This window comes from Lasioglossum baleicum, chromosome 3, assembly GCF_051020765.1.
Source record: "Lasioglossum baleicum chromosome 3, iyLasBale1, whole genome shotgun sequence".
Taxonomy (NCBI): domain Eukaryota; kingdom Metazoa; phylum Arthropoda; class Insecta; order Hymenoptera; family Halictidae; genus Lasioglossum; species Lasioglossum baleicum.
The window spans coordinates 14,155,857-14,179,943 of NC_134931.1; the positions used below are offsets into that span (position 1 = coordinate 14,155,857).

General features: G+C 43.6%; 2 protein-coding genes and 1 long non-coding RNA gene across 11 annotated transcripts; 1 reads left to right on the top strand and 2 right to left on the bottom strand.

Moving 5' to 3' along the window:
* Nucleotides 1–153: 153 nt before the first annotated feature.
* On the bottom strand, nt 154–3,683 carry LOC143221825 (beta-1,3-galactosyltransferase 5). The gene is made up of 2 exons (XM_076447415.1): nt 3,093–3,683; nt 154–3,031 (listed from the first exon to the last, which is right to left on the bottom strand). The coding sequence occupies exons 1-2, from the start codon at nt 3,223–3,225 to the stop codon at nt 1,968–1,970; spliced, it is 1,197 nt and encodes a 398-aa protein (XP_076303530.1). The 5' UTR covers nt 3,226–3,683; the 3' UTR covers nt 154–1,967.
* LOC143221840 (uncharacterized) lies at nt 3,442–6,507 on the bottom strand. The gene is made up of 2 exons (XR_013011861.1): nt 5,941–6,507; nt 3,442–4,316 (listed from the first exon to the last, which is right to left on the bottom strand). It is a non-coding gene; the product is annotated as an uncharacterized LOC143221840 (long non-coding RNA).
* Cadps (calcium-dependent secretion activator 1) lies at nt 6,465–23,186 on the top strand. 9 transcript variants are annotated; one of them, XM_076447349.1, is made up of 16 exons: nt 6,466–6,809; nt 11,808–12,302; nt 12,413–12,580; nt 13,265–13,756; nt 13,827–14,227; nt 14,282–14,746; nt 16,031–16,384; nt 16,456–16,695; nt 16,987–17,289; nt 17,555–17,721; nt 17,939–18,390; nt 18,480–18,638; nt 18,748–18,864; nt 18,945–19,183; nt 19,544–19,750; nt 21,737–23,186. In XM_076447349.1, the coding sequence occupies exons 2-15, from the start codon at nt 11,874–11,876 to the stop codon at nt 19,743–19,745; spliced, it is 4,188 nt and encodes a 1,395-aa protein (XP_076303464.1). In that variant the 5' UTR covers nt 6,466–6,809; nt 11,808–11,873; the 3' UTR covers nt 19,746–19,750; nt 21,737–23,186. The 9 variants fall into 9 exon arrangements, with proteins under 9 accessions (XP_076303465.1, XP_076303466.1, XP_076303464.1 ...); XM_076447348.1 differs by having other exon boundaries at nt 6,467–6,809; nt 21,734–23,186; XM_076447350.1 differs by having other exon boundaries at nt 6,465–6,939; nt 19,544–23,186.
* Nucleotides 23,187–24,087: the final 901 nt, after the last annotated feature.

Sequence of the window (24,087 nt, forward strand, 5' to 3'; positions counted from 1 at the left end):
CTGAGACTATTTTGTATTAGGTAACGTTAGTGCAGAATGGATTAACCGATGATACTATACAATATATTTTGTGCTAAATAGGCGATTTCTTTTCAAACATAAAGAGTATGGATATTTTCGGCAACGTATAGGAATATTATATGCAAATCGAGATTTATAGTTCTGATGTTGCACTGTACTCAACATAAAACAGGAACAACTGTTTTTATTAAGGAATCGATCTACGAGGCGACGATCGAGCGTACAATCGAACACTGGATGCTGATTAATTACACGTTCGTATATACGAACGAACAATAAGAGACACACTCACGTAATAAAACCGTATAAAAATAAAATGTAAATTTAAATGTAAATCCTTCCAGAATAGTAGCTAATCTAGCAACGGCGTATGGAATGTATGACGTACGTATTACAAATAGTGTTACGTAGTGTACGTATTACGATTGTTGATACATCGCTCGTTTTGGAAGGCATCATACACCTATATATGTCTACATTATGTTTTCGCTGTATCCACTACACACAGTGGTTATACATGAAAGCCGAATTTCATGTTTTATTTCCACGTGCTAGGTTTAACGCATTCATTCGATAACGTTATCGAAATACTTCCCCTTGACCGTTCAGCAACGAATGCGTTATTAAAGCGTACAAGGTAGAATTTCGAGATCGAAAATCGCTGATCTCTCCGTATTCGATACAACCTTCGGAATCTCTTCCTAATACAAACAGAAACTGTTGTTCGAGAATAGAAATGAAGGATATGAATTGGCAAATCGAGCGCTAAATAAATATGCTGAGTATCATATTAAAAAAAGTTTCGCACAACGCGCGCGAGCATTAGAAAAGTGATAGGCGCATTTCGAGTGATCATTGCGATCATGATTGTTAATGAACAGATCAAGCCGATTTACACTCTGGCGAGAGTTTTGTTTGTTCGTGAGCTCTCAATTAGTCCAATCGTGTTCTGATCGAAATTATGCTCGCTGAGCAAACGGAGGAACCCAGAACATTCGAATGTACCGGTATTGCATGTACAATATGCTACATATATGTATAATAACAGAAGGTATAGGTACATACTCGATCCGTACGAATGCTACAACATGTTTCTTCGAGTCATAATGACGTATGCAATTAAAACATCCTGTCCTTTGAACGGAAGGTGAAAGACGAGAAGCGAAATACCAAAGACAAAAGAGCAAAGAGGAAAGAAAGACAAGCATCCGAGGCATGCGAAAGTTATTTAAACTGCACAGTCGGCATCGAGAACGTTGCACATTCGAGTACAAATAAAAAGCACGTACCTTGAATCAACTACCTCGAATCTCCTTGTTTTCATTGCCTTCTTTAAATATCAATTTGTTTCTTCCATCGCGTCTTTCAGATACCACCATCGCGAATAGCGAATAATACGACATTATGCAATTGCTCGATAAGATTTCGCAAAACGCGAAAACATCGAGTTGATCGCAACGTTTCTCTGTTTACGTGTACGATGTATGGCACTGTAGAGAATAGGAGAATCAACTTTGCCATTGCGACAACATTTGTTGGCAACGATGACCGAGTATTACGCGTTTCAATGAAAAATACAAGTTCAGATGAGTTCCAATCGATGCATCTTTTACGACAAATACTTACAATGTCGACCGCAACGATCGCATCAATAACAACAGTTTCGATCGAAATGAACGGACAAACGCGCGATTATCGTCGAGCTGCGAGAGCACACGATTCCAGGCTATCTCTTATCCATATAGTTCGAATATACAAATGTTGTTTGTCAACTTATCGTTAAAACTAAGGAACCTGTTTGTACGAGACCATCGTAGAATACAGATCGACAAACGAGTAGGAATAAACGTTGGCGCGTAGCAACGCGAGATAACCGCGTGTGGCAACGCGCAATCGATTGGTATCGAGTACACCAGGGAAACAGAGGTTTATACAACCACTGTCCATCACTTACATTTGCTTTTGCCGTCGAGCAATTTTTTCCAGAGATCAAACTGCTCGCTATATTTAACCATATGTATACTGATACCACGTTGAACGTTACACGCACTGTACGATATCTTTTTGTTTAAGAATTCGTTGGCATGCGTCCTTTTAATTCTGAGTTTGTCCGCGACAATTCCAGTCACGAAGACATCTTCGAGCTTCAGATACGTTTGATTCAATGCAGCTTTGTACAACTTATGCACTATATCGGTAGACACCAGATAAGCTGGTCCGGTAGTAAAATCTGGAAAAACGGCGTTCTTGAATTGTGTTCTAGATACAAAGTATTTGCTCTTCTTGTTCCTGATTGGTTTCCACTTTTTCGCTAGTCTACCATAAATCACGCTCCTGTCTTTTGCATGTTTCATCGCGAACGATTGTAAGCGCGGCACATTGATGAACATGTCGTCGTCGGTCTTCAGCAGAAACTTCACCTTGGAACAATAGCTGTCCACCCATTCTAGGGTAGAGATCGTTTTCAGAGTCAAATTCGAGTAAGAATCTAAAAACCTTCCACGTATCACGTCGTTGTAAGTTTTCTGTTCCTTTTTCAAGATCGCTTCCATTCTGGAGTCCAACGTTGCGCCCAACATGAACAAAACGCTGATGTCGCTTCTCTGACCGAAATGTCCCCAGGTTTGTCGTATAGCCGTTCGTGCCTCCAGATGAGGAGGAGCAGACATTATTATTATAACCAAGTCCATCTCTTTGCCAAAATTTGGACACCTCTCTGGTATCGGTACAGTGTGTCCAGCTTCGTAAATGGCTCCTGCCAAATACTCGTTGCGAAGAGCCGACAGTTCTTTGGTTTCGTTGGAAACACTTGCAGAAGATTGAATTAAAGAAGTCGACGACGTAGACGAGGTTGTAGCCGTGGAACTCGACAGATTGGCGATCGCTTGGATGTTGTAAGGAGCGACGACGTACGGTTCGGAGGATGCGTTTCTTGGGACTGCTGCGACATGCTGCTCAGGACTCGAGTTGGCGTGTTGCTTGAATGCCTCTTGGTAAGCGGCAGCGCGACCTGTAAACGAACATATAGATCATTTGCATTCGAAAAAGAATGACTCAAAGTAAGTACTTACTGGTATTTCGAGGTACAGCATACTGTGGCACATCGTAGTAAGTGGTGCGATAATACGCGTAGAAGGTCAAGCCGATCAGTCCAAGGATAAGCGTTTGCAAAGGACGACTGCGAAGATGCAGTAACTGATGCATGATGACAGTTTCGCAGCTGCACGTCTGCACGTATGCAGGTCTGCTCCTTCCCTTAGGTTTCCCGTGCAGTCAATTTTTTATGATTCACATCGTTACGGATCAATCACGAATCCACGATGGACCACGCAACGTTTCGTCCGATGCGTGAAACTTTTCGGAAATGTCACGGCAACGTCGAAAATGTTTTGTAATAACACCGATAAACAGGTTACTTCCATTCTGGTTCGTCGAACGCAACGAAACCTTTCGTCTTCGAGCTCCGTGTTCGCCACCTCTTCGCTGCGACATTCAACATGATTCGAGCAGATGGTTGTTTATCGCGAAAAAATCCGTGACGATCGAGTTCCTTCTCTGTTCTCACTGCAGCCAGATTCCTGGTCGTCCTGTCCTGGCAAACTTTCACGCGCCGACATTCCAATTCCACCAGCGTCCGTTTTCGCCAGTCCTCGCTCCTTGTTTCCCTTAGTTAATGAACCACAAACACGAACGCCACGAACGCGTACTAAGGCGTACTTCGACCTATCTGTATATATGTTTCCTTTATACTCTTTCTGTGTGTGTATTGTGTATGCGCGAACGCGTGTGTATACAGTATACAGGGTGAATTATACATATACAGTGTATATCGTGACCAGTAGAGATTACTCTGTTATTAGCACTCCGATCGAAAATGTTTTTATTCAGGTATAGTATGGTTTGAAGAGAGCTTTCACGTGATTATAGCAAATTTTTTGTCAACTCTTTTTTTCTATGATTTTTCAAGGTCGCTTTCAATGTTTTGCAAATACACCTATAACTTTTTTACTCCTATTTGTTAGAGGATTTCAAGGCTAATTCGGTAAGTAACATAACATAAAAAAATTACAAAAATTCCTTTTTTATAGTCACGTGAAAGTTCTTTTGAAACCATTGCTATATATATGTGATAAAAACATTTTGTCAGAAATCTTCATCGATCTTGATGGAGTATCGGTGATCTGCGATCTCGCCCCGTGTCGTCTCTCGATTCCATTTGTTCTCGTCGACTATAAAGTTGATCTGTGTGACCGACTGTGATCGATCCGGTACCATGATCGCCGCATCAGATGTCGCTGCATGTACGTGTCAAGGTCGCCATGGTTGCAGAACATTTTTTCAGACAAAAAGAAATGTCCACATTTTATTTACACATATAAGTCAAGAAATATTCATTGTATTTAAATAGATCACGAACGATAATATTCGTTCAATTTGTTTTGATGTCGTTAATATAAAATATACAGGTTATATATGTCTCTTTGACTTGTGCAAAGAACATTCTCCGCCAATCAGAAGCGATCGCGAAAATCACGAATCACTGTGAAAGATCACCGTGATTAGTTTCCAGCACGCATGTCTTTGCAAGTAGGTCCACCGTGAACGTAGCCTTAGAAATCGGTGTATCGAAAGCGCATGCGTGCACAAGTTTCGAGAACGTTTAAATAGCCGTTCGTAAATTCGAATAATTGCGACAAAAGCCGAGAATGTGTTGTACGAAGAAATTTGATGGACACGGGAGCGTACGTAAACACGAGGAGCTTCCATGTAAACGATAAACAGTGAATGGCTGGAACTCTTGCACTCCCTGTTTTGTTCTCTTTCTTTCCGTTGGTCCATATAGTCTACCATATATTATGAATTATCGATCGAATCCGAAGGAATTGAAATCGATACGAATGAAATCTCAGCAAAAGACCGAAAGCGTTCACGAAAGAAATCATCGTTGAAACAATTGACAGTCGAGTTTTCGTTGGACAAACTCGAGCTTGCAACTATCGAGGAGCTAGCACGGACGAGCGAGCGAGCGTGCTAGCGATCGATCGATAACCTATTTTTTCATAGCTGGCACGCTGCCAGAATTTCGGGCAATTGTACCGAAACGCTGTGAAAGCGAATAACGCAACCTCGTGCTAGGTCACCAATGTTTTCAAAGTTCCTCTTTGAAAGTCGTCTAATCTGTTTGCACTTCATCCAGCTCCGTTCTTCGTTCGCGGCTTTACTGAACGGATCCGTGATTTCAGGAATCACGCGCTCATCTTTTATTCCTCCTGTTAACCGGGTATCATTTATTTTCTTTCTATATAGGTGAAAATACTTCGTACAAGTACCAGGAATAGAGTCGCAGCATACAAACGGTAAACGCGACAAGACAATATGAAATTCAATATGAAAAGTCGATATGACTAGCTTTTGCTTCTAGGAAGGGACAATACTGATACAAGGACAGCGTAACATGCGAATGTAATTGCGGTTGCAGTGGTTTATCAGGATATGAACCTAAGCATAAAGGTATCCGGAAACGGGACGGGACGTATTCGTCAATATTAATCGCGATATAATTTTGATTCTGTGAAGAGTCGATCTGACTAGCTTTTGCTTCTAGGAAATAATATCCGAGATCGGAGTAATATCCGAGTGAAATTGCGGTTGCAGTGATTGATCAGGATATGAACCTAAACGCAAGGGTATCCGAAAACGGGACGCGACGGAAATGGAACGCAACGGAAAAGTACGCGATGCGACGCGCTAAAAGTCGGATAGTCGCGCTAGCGATAGTGGCGGTAAACGCGACGCGGCTGCATCGCAGCCGGTCCCGAGATTCGGTCAGCATCGACGACCGTGCGCAACCGATCGATGGCCCACTACCGCTCGTTCCTGTCTAGAAGTTATCCTTGCTTCCACCCTACCGTTGCTTACCCCTCCTTCGACACACCCACGTTATTCGCCACTTCGTTCTCCCCTTTTTATCTCCAGCGAACGCTAAAATATCTGTCTCGTTCCATCTCATTTATTTTCTTTATTCTTTTCTTACTCTACTTCCTTCGGTCCCCCGTCAATCTTCGATATACCTATACACACACATGTACGTATATGTATATTCTTGAAATTTTTATTCTTCACCGTTCCCATTTCCGTTTGACCAGGTCGGTCGTCGTCGCGATCATTTTTCAGAGGTCGAACCAATCCTCCAATGTTCCGACCAATCGTATCAACGTTCGCCCAGACGTTTAATCGTTCCGAGTCTTTACCAAGCTTGTTCTTGTTATTAATTTCGTGGATTCTATCGACTTCGTTTTCCTTTTAGTGTTTCTTGCACGCTCTAACCACCCCTCCACCCTTGTCTCGTCTTTAAATCCAGAAGCCTGCCTATGTCGTTGCAAACGGTTTCTGGTCGGCGTCAGCGTTGGCGTCGGCGTCGGTGTTGGCGACGGCGCCGGCGTCGTTAGCGCCGTTCGAACGGTTGGTCAGTTGACGAGCAGAGACGGTCGGGTTCGCCGGTTTGCTGTGGTCGTCGAGAGTCTATCCGTCCACTCTCACCAAGCCTCGTTCGAACGTTAACAAAAATGAAGAAAATTTTATAGCTGTAAGGCTGGTGAAAAAATTGCCGGTGATACCGCTGTTCGCGGTCGTTTCTCCAGCTTGGTGGTTTCAGACGAGTCCAAAGGCGAATACCGATAGAGCCCTGTTCGGAGGACCGTCATTCAACGTATTTCGACGGAATAACATGATCGCGGAATGATTTGCCGACGTTCACGGTCATCGTGGTCGCGTGTTCTTTGAAAAAGGTTGGTTTCGGTTGATCCGCAATAACGATCGCGAACGCTATATAGTGCGCGCATGCACGAAGTAAAACGAGAAAGCAAACTGGAAAGTGATCGAGGGTGAACGAGAGAAAAGGTGCGGGGTAGAACGAGGGTGAGCAAGCATAGAAGACGGAGAGAGGGGGCGGAGGAAGGGGCGCGCGAGAGCTGTCGAGAGGGGAGTAAAGAAGGAGAAAGATTGTAAGGGTGATGTAAAGGGTCAGGGTGAGGAGTGGAGAGAGAGATAGAGAGAGGGAGCGCTAGAGGAGCAAGAGAACGAGGTGCAGAGAGAAAAAAAATATGAGAAAGGGAGGGGAGCTAAATTGAACAAGAGAAAGGATTTCGCTCCAACAAGTAGTTAGATTTTCGTTGTAATTTTTTGGTATCTCGACACACCCAGCCTAGTTGACGATAACCTACTCTGCAATCTGAAAACGTCGAGTTCCCGTTTCCAAGCTTTGCATTAACCATTTTGCAAGCTTCGACAAAGTCGTGGGATCGCGTCAGGGTAACTCGATGATCAATCTAAACGCGTTTCGTTTTAAATCGTCGAGCAACCGTTCGATTCGAGGTCCAATAAAATATGGAGAAAGAGATATGATTCGAGCTAGATAGGAATGCACGCGTTGCGGAAAAAATGGATGCCGTCGACGTTCATGTAAAGTCTCGTTGTTTAATTGGAAACGTTGGTGCTCCAAAATTCGTTCGTCGTCTCGGTGAAATTCCATTATCACGAGAAATCGGTTTGCTGTAAGTATCGGTCGCGTTGTTGTAATTCGTCGACGAAAACATTGATTCGTTCGCTCGACATCCGTTGGAATTGTTATCTTGCCGGAAAGCGAGGAGGCCAATGTAAACGGAAGCGGGTGAACGCAGCGTACGTCGCGCGTCCGTTTGACTTTTGAAAATGTCGTTCATAGGTATACGTGTTCGTGTCGCTTCGGTTTCGAAGGAGATAATAAAACGAGTGCGTTGGGTGATTGTGAACGTTCGATATTTGGCCACGTAGATAGCCGGTTGTTTGTTCGTGTCTGTTCATTTCGAACAGGCTTGGAAGTTTGCTCTCAATGTGGTCTCTATTGCAGAGTCGATAGATATACCTGTGCGACCTGTACGCGAACCACGAGAGGAAATTTTATCGCGAACATGCTCGCGACGTGACTCGACGCGACGGGACGCGACGCGCGACGTCACGCGACGCGACACGACACGATACGACACGGCACGACGCAACGGTAACGCGCGTGCATTATTCTACGATCGATCTACTTATTTACGTCGTTTCATGACCGATGCGAGGATATTTCTCTGGTTGTAAGGAAAAATAATGTCACGATTTCAAAAAATTCCAGTTTACACGTTAATTGATATTTAGACAATGGGATTTACGTATTTACCAGAAAGAAAGTCATGAAAACAAATTCGAAAGGCTAAAAAGAATAATGGAATTTAACCGATGTCCTATGACAAAGAGTTAGTGATGAAAACTCTGTGGTTGTCAGGAAGATCGAACATGTCAAATAATTTCACTTTCGAGACATTTCCGTTTAAAGCTTTGATCACTAATGCTTTGACATAGGACATCGGTTAAATCGCATTATTTGTTTGAGCCTTTCGAATTTATTTTCGTGACTTTTTTCTGGTAAATACGTAAATCCTATACCGCGAAGCTCGATTAATGCATAAACTGAAATTTTTTGAAATTGTGACATGCGGCGTTTTTCTTGACAACTACAGAACTTTGAACAGCAATATTTTGAAAGTGAAAGTATGCGACATGCGGCGTTCTTCCTTACGAACCACCGAGTTTTCCGCGATGTACACGACTCGAAACACCTAGGTACGAACAACAATGCTGCCTCGGTACGATGGAGTTTCGATTCGATTTGATTCGCCTCTATATAACGTACAAAATCGGGATGCATTTCCAAAGAAACGTCGAGTACACGAGAGATTGAAAACGGTCAAACGTTTTGGATGGGATAGCGGTTTCAAGGGTATATTTGATAGACACGAAAGAGAGGATCGCCGTTCGACTGGGATGGGAAGTCTAGAGCCAATTTACCGGATCGATCGATCGTTCGTAGAGAAGAAGGGACCCCGATGATACACCGAACTTGTTGGCTTCGTGCGAGTACGCGTCCACGTCAACGTCAAAGTATACGTACACGTACACGTACACGTGAACGTACACTAACGCGCACTCAACGCTGCTTGAAGTCGTCTAATGTGTAGGGGTTACGAAGACGACAGATTCCGTTTTGAAAAGAATATTGTGTCCGCGAATGACGCGAGAAAAGAGAGTTCAGCTCTGAAAAAGTTGAAACGGTCTGTTACGTGCGACTGATTGCGACAACTTATCGACGTTGTTCCTGAAATATTTGCATATCTGGGTTGGAAGGTAAAAAGTTTGTGTATACGGGCGTTCGGGTCGAGTCGAGTCTAGAGTACGAACGCTGTTCCAATTTGGTTGTTCGAAACGGTTCCGTGAAAAATGTAACGATAGCTCTCGAAGATTCCGGTACCGGAATGGGAAGGGAGTTAGTTTTCTAGTTGTACAGGGTGTTTTAAAATTCACGTCTCTCGATCGGCGGAGATCTGTTACAAAAATGGACCGCAAAACTGACCTTAACATTGAATCCCAAGGTCCAAATTGTTTTTTATTTCATGGTATAGTACTCATCACAACGAACAAAAGCCTTACAGGAACCATGTGTCTCAGAAAACGACTTTAACGTTTCATAAACTATTTTATTTCATATAAATATAGAACACTTTGAAAATTCGGCGAACACGCGTGCTATTCAATAGGAATCGTCTGACGCGTCTGATCATGATCGACTCATTCTACTTCTTAAGAACGGCAGGCGCGCGAACTTGACGGATTGTTAGTGAATTTTCTCGAAAAAGACATGTCAAATGAAAAAATTTATTGTATATTTTCTACTTGTTTTCCAAATCATCCCTTCCACGTTTATACGATTTCAAGACACCCTGTAGACTGTAGACATATATAAAATGATTGGCGAATCTTTAAAGTCGTTTTCTAAGAGAACGGTTTAATTGAGACCTGTAGTTCCTTTGAGACTTTTTTTCGTCGCGATCAGTATTATAGGATGCAACGAAAAAACAATTTTGACCTTGGGATTCAATGTTAAGGTCAATTTTCCGGTCCATTTTAGACGAGGTGCAGAATTACGCTATAGTGGTCGCGACATATAATTTTGAAACACCCTGTACAGTGTTCTCTCAATAAATGTCCGAAATGTCTGGCCTTTAACCATTTGCACTTGAAGTTGTTTTAACTTGAAAATTAAACATTTCTTTCTAGCGAGAATAATCTCATTCTATTTGATTTTTTCCATTTGATGGATATGAAATTGATATAATACCTCATACAATACTTAAATGTTTAGTAATTTATTAGCTACCAACATGTTTAATAATGAAAACAATATCTTGAGTAGTGGTACAGCAATTTTTAATGGCGCCTCTCTCAGAGTCACTATTCGAGTGCTAAGGGTTAATTGTCCTAGAACTATCCTCACTACCGCGGGGTGTACCCCTTGAGGGGCCGGGAAGCTCGAGAGGCCTCGGTCGCCGAGAAGTGTAACATAATAGGGGTCGGGTATAACCTAACCTAAACCACTTCTAATCCAATAACAAAACTTCTTTATTCTTTGTTGTTTTTTTTTATGAGACTTTGACCAACATATTCGTGGCGTTTTTCTAATGAAAACGATACCAAATTATATTTACTTGTGTAATGAATAGAGACTGCGGATGTTTATGCAATTTGCAATTTTTGTAGACGAGATTTAAGCAGGTGGAATCAAATAAAATCTTGTTTTGCAGTGGTAGTAGGCTTTGTAGATCTGAAGTAAATAAAAATAGTACTGAACTCTGTCGAATTTTATATTCTGCCATTTTTTGAAAACTTTTAGGAGCCATAAATGCATGAAGATCCGCAGTCTAATAATGAACGATGAAAGTTTCGGACGCAAGGAAGAACGACGTACCGGAAATCCTTTGAACTGTGTCGGCCATGCGCCATACGCGGTCCTTCCTCGCGTCCAAAACTTTCATCGTTCATTACACAAGTAAATATAATTAGAATTATATCATATTTGGTATCATTTTCATTAGAAAAATGTCACGAATATGTTGGTCAGTCCCATAAAAAAATAAAGAATTTTTGTTATTGGTAGACTGCGGATCTTTATGCATTTACAGTGAAACTGAGCAGATGAAATTCAAAATTGTTGGGAAATTTTTAAAATTGAAGATGTCAATATACAGGATGTCTCAGCTGAAGGAGGCCACCTAAATATCACCTTCATTTTTAATGGCACAAAAAAATATGTATGGCATAATTTAAATGGTATCGAAGGAGGAATATCATAGAAGAACAATTTTTATTTGCCCGGTTATTTTTTCAGTTTTTTCAAGGTCATCGTTATTATTTATCGGGAAAAAGTATTTTTTTATTCCATCCTATAGCGGCTGAAAAAATACATTTGAATATGCTTAAGTATGAAAAAATAACCAGACAAAAGAAATTGTTCTTCTACGATATTCCTCCTTGGATACCATTTAAATTATGCCATAAATATCTGTTGTGACATTACAAATAAAGGAGATATATAGGTGGCCTCCTTCAGCTGAGACACCCTGTATAATTTCTCGTTTATTCAAATCATTAAGGGAACAAATAACATTCAATTTAGTTTCTATTCCTTGCAATCGATGCAGACAATTTTTATTTTGCATAAAGATGCGCGGTCTAGTTATTGGGTTAGTTATGTTTACACTTCGCGGCGACCGAGACCTCCCGATCTTCGGTTCTGTTCTACATTTGGCAGAACTCAAAGAACAGTATCCCTGGCCAGATCCGTGTTTTGGGACGATTGTCGAGGAAACACTGTATTCGGCCATTTCCGTGAATTTCTGTCCATCTTTGGCTATTTCTGTTTCGAATTCAAGTATCGGGAACGGCGACGGACTCGTGACCAAACTAGGCCTCCTCGGGGGAGGTCCTAGGAGAACGAGATGATAGATCCCAGTTCGTCGGAGGAGAGTGACGAGGAGAAGAAGGAGTCTAAGGATGTCGGAGCCGGGGGTGGAGGTGGAAGCGGAGGGGGTGGAGGAGTTCGCGGCGGAAGTGGTAGCTCGTATGGTTCTCGACGACAAGTCGGGCCGGGTGGAAGCCTCGGGGGTGCCTCGGGCCCCGCGAGCGGAAGCGTCAGCTCGTTGGCCTCGGGGACCGCGTCCCCCGGAGGGTCCAGTCACGGGCCCATCGGGACGCCTCGAGGTGGCGCGCAAGATCTCGCGTCCGCTCGTGACGCCTCGAGTCTCGCCGCGGGCAGAAACTCGTTGTCGCCGTCGATGTCCGCCGCGCAGGATGCGGCCAATTATTCTCAGAGGCCCACCAGTCCTTCGCCTTCGGTGGCCAGCGAGAAAACTGAAGCGAATTTGCAGGTAAGCAAATGATCTTCTCCGGAGATCCTTTCGGTCTCTTCAACACCGACGACGAACCGCCTTGTCTCGGATATCGTTGGTTCACTGCCTAAAACGATACCCCTGTCCAGGATAAACAAGAGCGCGAGGAAGAAGAGAGGAAGACTAGGATCCAAGTGTACGTGTTCGTGTCGAGATGCATCTCTTATCCGTTCAACGCTAAGCAACCGTTGGATATGCCCAGGCGGCAACTGAAAGTGACCAAGCAACAACTCGAGACGATATGCTCCCGATTTCAGGTGAGCGACGTACATACACATTCAGCGTGGTTATTCGCGAAAAGACCCTGACAAGTCGATACAGTGATTTCTCGATAAGTGTCACGAAAGTCTGACTTATAATTGTCCCAGAACTATCCCCACTACCGCGGTGTATACCGTGTGAGGGTCAGGACGCTCGATAGGCCTCGGTCGCCGAAAAGTGTAACATTTCAACAACAAAAAATCTAACAAAACTTCTTTAGTTTTCATTATTTATCTATGGAACTTTCACCAACATATTGTCTTCGTTGCCCCACCGTAACGGCGCTTACTTGAAAGGGACAGTGAGACAATTGAGACAGATGTGGCCAGCACTGCCATACGCTGTCCTTTCTTACGTCCGGAACTTTCATCGTTCATTACACAAGAAAATATCATCGGAATTATCTCGTATTTGGTATCATTTGCATTATAAAAATACCATGTGTATATGGGTTAAAGTCCCATAGAGAAATAATGAAAACTAAAGAAGTTTTGTTATTGGATTAATTATGTTTACACTTCTCGGAATAGTATTCCTGGCCGGACCCGTGTTTTGGACAATTATCGAGAATACACTGTACTTCGCGTCGATTCGAACGAATGTCGGAAGACTGGTGTAGGCTCGCGACAGCTCGGAACGCTCGGAATTGAAAGGTTTCTTGTTTTTGTGACGACTTGCAGAGTTTCTTGAAGGGCGAGACGCAAATTATGGCGGACGAAGCGTTCCGCTACGCCATACAGAACTACCACGATGTATTCTTAACGTCGGATAGGGTAGTTCAGATGGTGCAGAGTGGCGCTTGCTCGCAAGTTGATTTTCGCGAAGTATTCAAGAAGAACATCGAAATACGCGTCCGACGGCTTCCAGAGATGAACGGGCTGAGCAAGGAGACTGTGCTTACGTCCTGGCTGGCCAAATTCGATTGTATCTTGAAAGGTACGGGTGACGAGGAGACGAAAAGGCCCTCCAGGATGCAACAGCAGTCTCTGATTTCGGAGATGATATTGTCCAAAGAGCAGCTCTACGACATGTTCCAACAAATTCTTGGTATCAAGAAATTCGAACATCAGCTCCTGTTCAGCGCTCTCCTTTTGGATTCGGCCGACGAACAAGCTGCCGCCATTAGACGGGAGTTGGACGGTCGTCTTCAAAAAGTCAACGAAATGGAGAAGGTATGGTTGATCGTTGATCTCTTCACTGTTCGTTGTTCGTTGTTCGCACTGGCCGTGTTTCTTTCCGTAGAATCGCAAACTGATGCCCAAGTTACTCCTGAAGGAGATGGAGTCGCTTTACATCGAGGAGCTGAAATCGTCGATTAACCTGCTAATGGCTAATTTGGAGTCGTTGCCGGTCTCGAAGGGTTCGATAGACGGAAAATACGGGTTACAGAAATTGAAACGTTACAATCACCGTCGCGATCGTTCCCGTTGCCGTGGTCAAGGTTCGCTCTCGAAATTGGAGAGCGACGCGGCCGACACCGAGCTGACGAAAATGGACGTCGGTCTGACTTTCCAGTTGGCCGTGGTCGTGATCGAAGTTAGAGGCCTGCAGAGTTTGCCGCCTAATAAGATTGTTTATTGCACGATGGAGGTCGAGGGTAGCAAGAAACTGGTGACGGATCACGCGGAGGCATCGAAACCCATGTGAGTAGAGCAGTAGAGAGGTAGAGTAGAGCGAAAGCTAAAAGCAATTTTTAGGTGGGCGACGGAGGCCGACTTTACTACCACGTACCCGCTGCCGGTGGTCAAGGTCCGATTGTACACTGAGAACTCGGCGATGTTGGCGCTCGAGGATAAGGAACTGGGCAAAGTTATTATAAAGCCGACACCGTTCGCTTCGAAACAACCGGAGTGGTATCGTATGACGGTTACGAAGAATTGCCCGGACCAAGATCTTCGAATAAGGATCAGCTGTCGGATGGATAAACCGTTCAACATGAAACATTGCGGCTACCTTTACGCGATAGGCAAATCGGTCTGGAAAAAGTGGAAGAAACGTTACCACGTGCTGATCCAAGTCTCGCAGTACACGTTCGCGATGTGCTCGTACAAAGAGAAAAGAAACGAGCCGTCGGAAATGATGCAACTCGATGGGTACACGGTCGACTACACCACACCGGTTTCAGCGAATATCATGTTTGGCGCAAACTTGGACGGTGGCAGGCAAGTAGATAGGCTAGCGGCTAGAGTAGACCAGCGTACAGTCTTCCCTCGCATAGTGTTGCAGTAATCCCGCGATCTAAGACGATTCTCGGTTCTGTGACTTTGACCAACATATTCGTGGCATTTTTCTAATGAAAATTATGCCAAATATGATATAATTCCAATTACACTGTCCAACAAATTTCAACTTTTTTTATATTTCCTAATTACTGTTGGGTGGTTCTTATGGAGTTTTTTTGATAATTTTTCTCCTAGACGCACAGTTTTTGAGAAACATGTCTTTGAGAAAGAACATATTTTTCAACTTTAAACAAATATTATGATGTTACTATAAAAGATATTGAATTGTCCTTTACAGCACAAGATTCTGCAGACTTGTAGTCTTGTAGTTATGTCTTGTAGTCTTTATGTCTTGTATGTTATGCAAATACGTCCGACCTCGGTGATGACACACGCCAAACTCAATTGAATTGTTTTTCCTCTCTGAACTGTCTCTATCGAATAGCGACTTGATGAAATTTCGAAGCGTTTGATGGCAGGAAGCCCGCCATTTCAGCGGAAGCAAGAAGATATGTGTGTGTATAGGTATATTTCACTGTTCGACAACGAATTTTACATTCAATTTGTCCGACCTCCGCACCAAGCACGCCCAATTTTTGACAACGGAATTACCGTAGCGATCTCGGTTGCCAAGTCACTAGGTTTTTTTTACTGACGGTATGTAGCGATGCTCGACGGGTAAGGGTGCGTTTATACCAAGTTGCCCGCGTTTAATAAAAATTAAATACAGATTCGGAATCAGCGCAAAAAACTCTATAAGAACCACCCAACAGTAATTGTGGAACAAATTTGGTGTTGGACAGTGTTATGTTTACTTGTGTAATGAACGATGACAGTTTTGGACGCGAAGAAGGGCAGCGTATGGGAAGAAAAGAGAGGCGGAGAGTGGCGACGCGCCGTCACAGTTCAAAGGATTTCTCATACGTTGTTTTTCCTTTCGTAACGAAATAACTAAAAGTAATAAAGTTTCATCATTGCACCAGTATTGCCTCACCGATATCCGACCTCGGATCGAGTTACATTATAGCGCGATCGACCGCCCAAAGGGGAACCCCCTAGCAGGGGAGATGAAAAAGTAACACTATCCGTAGAGACGAAAGTCACACTAAGCGAGGGAAGACTGTAGATCAAAGTAGCAGCCGAACTAGACTGTTTTCTAGGTTGAATCTATCGTTGTGATAGAAAAATGTCGACGTTCTCTGTTCTACGTTGTTTGTCCTACAGATATTATTTCAATGCAGTTCGCGACGGCGATACCATAGTGTTCGCAGCGGACGACGAGAACGAGTGTCAAACTTGGGTGATGGTTATGTACAGAGCGACCGGTCAGTCGCACAAACCTACCCCCCAAGTCTCGGTTGTTGATAAAAATTCTGGCAACAAGGTACAGGGTGACGACAGAGCGAAGAAACACGGCATGGAGGATTACATTAGCGCGGATCCTTGCAAATTCGACCACCACGGACTTTTCAAATTCCTCCAGAATTTAATTCTGGATTACCGACTAACCGATCCGTATTGTTCTCTAGGCTGGTTCTCGCCTGGTCAATTGTTCGTTTTGGACGAGTACTTTGCTAGGTAGGTGGCGTCTGTACTGAACAGTTTCTCACCCGTTCGGCTCGTTTCGTTTCATTTCGCATTTGCCGTAGGTACGGCGTGCGAGGATGTTTCCGACATTTATGTTACTTGAGCGATCTGCTGGACAGAATCGATAGAGGGCTCATGATAGATCCGACCCTGGTGCACTTTAGCTTTGCGTTTTGCGCCACTCACGTCTATGGAAACAGGACCGACAGCGTAGGATCCATTACCTACGAAGAGAAGGAGAAGTTTCAAGAAATCAAGGAGAGGCTACGGCAGATTCTTGAAAATCAAATCACCAATTTCAGGTAACATTTCGATATTTCTTGAGGTTTTATTTATTTGTTTTACGTCGCATCAACCGCTGTGGTCGTTAGCGACGGGGCCTACACAGTTCATCAACACTATCAACTTTATCAACAACTATTTATTTAGATTTCGTACCAGTTTTGTTTAAATATGTAATTCAATAGAGAAATTCACCAAACAATTTCTCTTTCCAATGAGAAGACGTCATTGGAAAATATTTCTTGATTTGTTATTTCCGCCCTTTTTATTCGAAGTCGAACGAGAGCCGATCGGGATTTTTCATCCAACAGGTACAGCTTTCCGTTCGGCCGGCCGGAAGGCGCGTTGAAGGCAACCTTGTCGCTTTTGGAGCGAGTCATGATGAAGGACGGCGTCACTCCCGTGGCTCCCGAAGAAGTGAAGAACTTGATCAAGAATTGCCTGGAAACCGCAGCTCTCGTTAATTACACGAAACTCTCCGCCGAGGCAAAGATCGAGGACGATTTGAGCAGCGACGTGTGCGTTCCTCCAAGCAAGAAGCTCGAGGATCTTATACACCTGTCCGAAATGTGCGTGGATCTGCTACAGCAAAACGGAGAACATTACTCGGAGGTATTAGTTGGATTTCTAGAATCTAACGTTGTTTCCCGGAATTCTCGAAGTGGGCGTGGAACTTGATATGTATCTCGGGAAACGGTAGCCTGAAAAATTATCGCGTCGTCTCGTTGAAAATCCGTTGAAACCGTTGAAATCATTCGAGAAAGTCTGTCTTCGAGGATTCTTTGCTCAGGGTGACGCACCCATCGCCCTGAGTTAGACGAAATGCGCCCTCCGTACATGTGTGACGTCCAATATTTTCACGATCCGCTCCTACTACACTGTACCGCAGGCGTTCGCCTGGTTTAGCGAGCTCATGGTGGAGCACGCCGAGATCTTCTGGTCGTTGTTCGCCGAAGACATGAACAAGGTGCTCGTTGAACAACCGCCGGACACGTGGGACAGCTTTCCGCTGTTTAAAATCTTGAACGATTACTTGAGGGAAGACGGTGAGTCGATACGGTAAAACCGTGTTTCTTCGAACAGTTCGAACTGATACGATGCGATGCGATACGATGCGATACGATGCGATGAACAAAACCTGATCTTTTGCTTTTTCTCCACCCTCTTCCTTTGCTTCCGCCTTTCATTGTTTCTTTCATCGTTTCCATTTCCATTCCCACCGTCCTTTGATCGACGGTCCTGCCGTTTGCTTCTCGCTTGCAGATAATTTGAAGAACGGTAGGTTTCATCAGCATCTGCGCGACACGTTTGCACCGCTGGTCGTACGTTACGTGGACTTGATGGAGACGTCGATCGCCCAATCGATTCAGAAAGGATTCGAGAAGGAACGGTGGGAAATCAAAGGAAACGGTTGCGCCACGTCCGAGGAACTCTTCTGGAAGCTGGACGCCCTGCAATCTTTCATTCGCGATCTTCACTGGCCGGATCAAGAGTTCCGGCAACATTTGGAACAGAGGCTGACCTTGATGGCTTGCGACATGATCGAATCGTGTATTCAAAAGACCGACACCGCTTTCCAACAGTGGCTGAAGAAAGGCGTCACATTCACATCGACGGATTATATCATTCCATCGGAAATGTGCGCGATGATCAACGTTATTTTGGACGCGAAAAAGCAAAACTTGTGTTTGTGTACGATCGACGGGGTCGATGTGGTAAGTCGACGTTGCGCTTTTTTCGAATTGTCACTATGATATAAAGCTATCGTTGTCGTTGAACGGTACACCTTTCGTTTTGCTTGCAGCACAACTATCACGCGAAAATCGACGACTTGATCGAAAAGACCTCAGCCTCCATGACCCAAGGGATGATCAACAAACTGATTACGGTGATGGAAACGACATTGTCCAAGTTATCCCGTTATGACGAAGGATCTTTTATAGGCTCCATTCTTAGCTTCACGGTAATTGATTATCCTTTTGCTTGTCGACGCGATGCTAAGAAATCGGACGATATGTTCGCGATGATCGCGACAGGCTCGACGACTCCTCTTGAAAAATCTTTGCTTTCAGAAGGTGTCGGGAAGTGGGAAGGAAATGGGCCAGGCCTACGTCAGTTTTACGCGAAACTGCATGGATCAGGTTCGCGGCAAAGTCATGGACGATTTATGGATTCTGACGTGTTTCGAGGTAACTCACAATCACAGTTCTTTCCTTCTTTCATCTTTCTTACCGCTAAACACAACGTTCTTCTCGTTTCGTATCCGCAGCAATGGTACGCCGCACAAATTCAGATGCTGTGCACTTGGTTGATGGAAAGACCGGAATGCAGCTTGCATTTGTATCAATGTACATGTCTCGCTCATATAGTGAAGAAGATTTACTCCGATTTCGAGCTGCAGGGTGTCACAGAGGAGAAACTGAATTCGGAGCCATATCAGGTTGTATCTAAGAGGATGCAAACGGAAGAAGCGACTTGTGCCTTAACCATGAGCGCTCAGAACGAGGAGTGAGTATTGGATTGTATCGGTGATAGTAAAGTCGCGATCTAGCTCCCATCGCCTGTTCCGAGCAGGGACAGACATCGTGTAGATCTCGCGATGACTGCGTAGACCGCGCCGAATGTACAAAGGATGCCGAACGTAGAAAAGAACAGCATGTAAACACGGACCGCGCGGCCGAAGGCGCAACAACAGAAAGCGTATCGGTGAGCTCGAGCTTCTTGGCCCCTCGCGGGAATGCCCCCAGTGGAAGGGGAAGACGAAGGGACAGTGATCGTGAAGATCCTCCGGGAGCTAGATCGCGACTTTACTGTAGTTCCGATAATCCTGATCGCTCGGTATATGTTTCTTTTTCTTGCTTGTCGAAGGGGGCTTTCGGAAAATGGTAACGACGACGAGGAGCGCCCGAAGACGAAGGTGACGATCGTCGAAAACGTTGCCGGCGAAGACGCAAACTATGTGGCTAATATCAGCAACGTTACATCGAACGTTGTCGGAAAAGTTGGCAGTATGTTCGGCAAAGGCATCGGTGGTCTTTCTACGAAATTGGGTGGAGGCAGTTGGTTCTAATCACTGTAATTATTATTATTCTTGTTACACCATCGCCCGTCATTATTATCGTTATAGTCACATCATCGTCATATATCACCACCATCATCATCTTCATCATCATCGTCATCAGACTACCGTCATTGTTGTCGTCGTTGTCGTCTTGAAAATCGTGAAAATCGTCACCATCATTGCCACTCTCACTGTCGATATTAGATCGTATTATTTTGATCGTTTCACTATCGCCATATGTTGTAGCACTTTCACAAGAATTTTGCGTTCAGTTACTACGTTCTTTTGGCTATACATATGTACATACATACCAAGAAAGAGAGCGAAAGAGAGATTGGCGATGGGGGTGGGGGTTATGAGAAGGGGAGAGAAAGAGGCTTGTGAACGTGTAAGAACAAACCGAGCGAATAAACGAACGAACGAGAGCATGCGAGAGAGAAAGAGAGAGAGCGAAAGAGCGGGCGAACGTGATAAAAGAAGAAAGAAAGAAAGAGATAAAGGGGGGAGGGCGGGAGAAAGAAAGTGAGAAAGAAAAGAGGCAAAACCGATTAGAGTACATTTTAAGAATTTGTCCGAACTACGATTCATCGCGGCAGAATCGTTGTTCGGTACGATCGATCGAAGGAATCATTTGAATTGCTTTAACGCAGACGTGCTGTTGGGTAAAGCTTTTTGGGTAAAATTCGTTTGATCGTTCGTCCAGAAGAACCGTTCTATCTTTTGTTCCGGATCATTGTTATTTTAAGACGGTTGATAGCAGGAATACGAACGATGCGACGTTCGTAGGAATACGCGAGATTCTTGCGCTCATCGCGTATCCGCAACGAAACCGAACAGTTTCTTACGATATTGTACTCGACGGTTCTATGGACAATAGCGTTTTTCTTTCTCAAAGGCAACACATTTCAAAACCGATACAATCTGGTGCGACTTGGGACCGATTAATTGCACACGTTCAACACCGATGTCATATCTGACTATACCTCGATTTCTATACATATCTTGATTCTTGTATACGTATCCGTATACATGCTATCTGTACCTGACAAAGAGTACCGAGTGTTACTACTAGCCGCGTGCGGGTCCTTGGACTGCGTAGTATCCGGATTATTAGCACCGTTTCAATTTTTTCGGTAAGCCGTTCGACCACCTGCTAAAAACAAGTAATCGTTTTAGTTTGTTCGGTTGTGTTTGCGAGACGAATCGATCCGATCGATGATAAAACGGCCCACAGACGACACGATTTGTCGTACGACCAGATAGTTTGGAAGACCAGTCGTATTCACTTGTGCCCACAAACGAGCGCACATTTGTACAGCAAGTCGTATGAAATCGTATCCCAGATAGCACAAAGACGTCTTTAAAACGTCTTAAGGGGGTAAACTCGTTTCCAGGATTGCAAGGGTGCGGGATACGCCTTTTCATTTCTCGATAACGCAAAAATGGGCATTTTCAGTAGTCAAAAGAGCTAGATAAAAGATCAATCTAGGCCGCGGTCGCCCTGAAAAGTCCTTTTTTTACGTTTACAAGGCATCATGTTTAATTCGGCAGCATGTATCTGTCACAGCTTTATGAAAATAGTTACATGCGCAGCTTTATGCTTCCGATTAACGAAAATTGCGCCTCGTAAACGTAAAAATAGGATTTTTGAGAGCGACTGCGGCTTAGATTGATCTTTTATAATATCGCTTTTGACTACTGAAAAACCCCATCTTTGTATTATCGAGAAATGAATCCTAGAAACGCGAGTCTATCCCCTTAAGCCTTAAGAGGATGCAGCGTTGATCGGCTCACCGATAGTCGACAGTCGACAGACGATAGACGGTAGCGAAGAAAAGTGCATAGTTTAGGTCTAGAAAATCGGGCGATCGGCTAAAAGGTAACATATGCATAGTATATATATAGAGAGAGAAACGTCGCATCGACCGTCGAGCTCTCCGATCTTGTTACAATCAGTTTTCATTGAAATTTCCTAACGAGTGGTTTCATTGTTCCAGAAGGCTTTACTTACACGGGGAAAACACCTTGAAACGCCGAATAAACGGAACGAACGATCGAACGATCGAACGAACGGAAAGTCAAAATTCTAAAAGATCGTGTCTGTCTTCCGGTTGACATAGATTTGATCGTTTTGTTCTTGTTCGGCGCGCGAGGCGACAAACAAAGGTATTATACGTATAGCGAATGTTATAATAATAGGAAGAATGCGTAATATTCGCGCGGCTATTCTATCGTGGAAAGACGAAGAACCCGTGCTATATTCTACATATTAGCGAATTCGAAAAACAGTTGTCGATAACAGTTTCTTTGTACATATTCTAGTAAAAAGGATACGAGGAGAAAAGGAAAGGAGATTTTTATACCGTGTAAATTAACAGGTTGGAACGCGATTGCGCGCGTCCAGTAATGCGTCGTCGAATCGTACGTTTCGAGTTACGATCTACGATTTACGATTTACGATTGACGATTGACGATTGACGATTTACGAATTACGATTTACGATCTACGATTTACGATTTACAATAATACGATTCACGAGTGCGAACCAAACCGGCGAAGCATCGGCGAGCAGCTCGATGAAAAACTCTCATTCGTTCGATCCAGCTCGTTTAACAAATTTCTTGGGTCATTTTCGGCAGAAACCGTTTGCGCGTACGCGTATAGAACTACCCGTTACAAATTACCGGTACTAATTCAAAAAATAGAGAAATTTGAAACAACGCGCGCATCAGTTGCAATTTGTTCTTTCATATCAGAAATGCCTTTCGTAGCCTTCGTATAGGCGTATATTGCGTAAATACATAAGTGTCGCTTCTCGTTTCATGGGATTCGCAAGATATCGATGGAATGATAAACCGAATGAAAAGGAAGAACGATATTCTACGGTCACGGTTCGAGCTAGGTTTAATAGCAAGGTGCGCGAACGGATCGATACTATTTTAGATGCGATCGGAGGAACATTGATTCTTCCTGAAATCTATTACTTCTTCTTAAGTCCGATCGTTGCGTTGCGTTGCGTTGCGTCACGTCGCATCACGTTGCGTTGCGTTGGTTGTGCATCTTGACGATCGATGGCCCACAACCGAATACATTGGAACGTCGAAAGGAATTATTCGAGGCCTTTAATAAAAAATGAATCGTATCGGTTAATCGCAAAGCAGCGTCAACGTTTTTCGACGTTACACTTTCAACGAGAAGGCTATTTTTTGGCCCCAAACGTGCTAAATAAACAGACGTACAACCGAGAGTAGTGAAATGTTATCAAAACCAAAGTTAAATCGTTGTAGCGTACTTACAGCCGATGTTAACGGTACTACAATTAATATATTTACTATTACTACTATTACTATTACTACTACTACTACTACTACAACTACTACTACTACTACTACTACTACTACTACTACTACTACTACTACTACTATTACTACTACTACTACTACTACTACTCTACTACTACTACTACTACTACTACTACTACTACTACTACTACTACTACTCTACTACTACTACTACTACTACTACTCTACTACTACTACTACTACTACTACTACTACTACTATTACTACTACTACTACTACTACTACTACTACTACTACTACTACTACTACCACCACCACCATCTCCACCACCACCACTACTACCACCACAACCACTACTACCGACTGCTACAACTACTATTCTTACTATTTTTAGCATTCTCTTCTTCTTATTATTATCATTATTATTATTAGTATTGTTGTTATTATCACTATTGCTATCGATAAGTGTCATGTAATACATTATTAATTCGTTTAGAAAATTCTTCTCCTCGTTCTCTCTATTTGTTTTTGTCGATCCACAAAGATCGTTTCACTTACTGTATATGTAACTTTCGTTTGATCCACTTGCTACATTTCTTTCGATTCATTCCGTTTTTCCATAGCCACACACCGAAACATGCATACGACACACTCTGAAACAGTTATATGCACAAAAGTTCGTATACACAGAAATACCGATGCAAATACCGATACCATTACCGATACCGACGCCGATGCCGATGCCCATGCAGATGCAGATACCGATGCCGATACCAATACCGATACAAGCACAGACATAGACACAGATACAGAAACAGAAACAGGAACAGAAACAGGTACAGAAACAGGAACAGAAACCCGAACAGGAACAGGAACAGGAACCGAAACAGGAACAGAAACAGCTACAGATAAAACTACGAAGCAAAAGTAAAGAACTTCTATAGGCTCACGTTCCATACCTTGAACCCTCTCTTGGTATTTTTCTATTTCTCGACTTCCGTTGCGTTATCTTTAACAAAGTTGAATTATCGATCGGAGAGAGGGTCTTT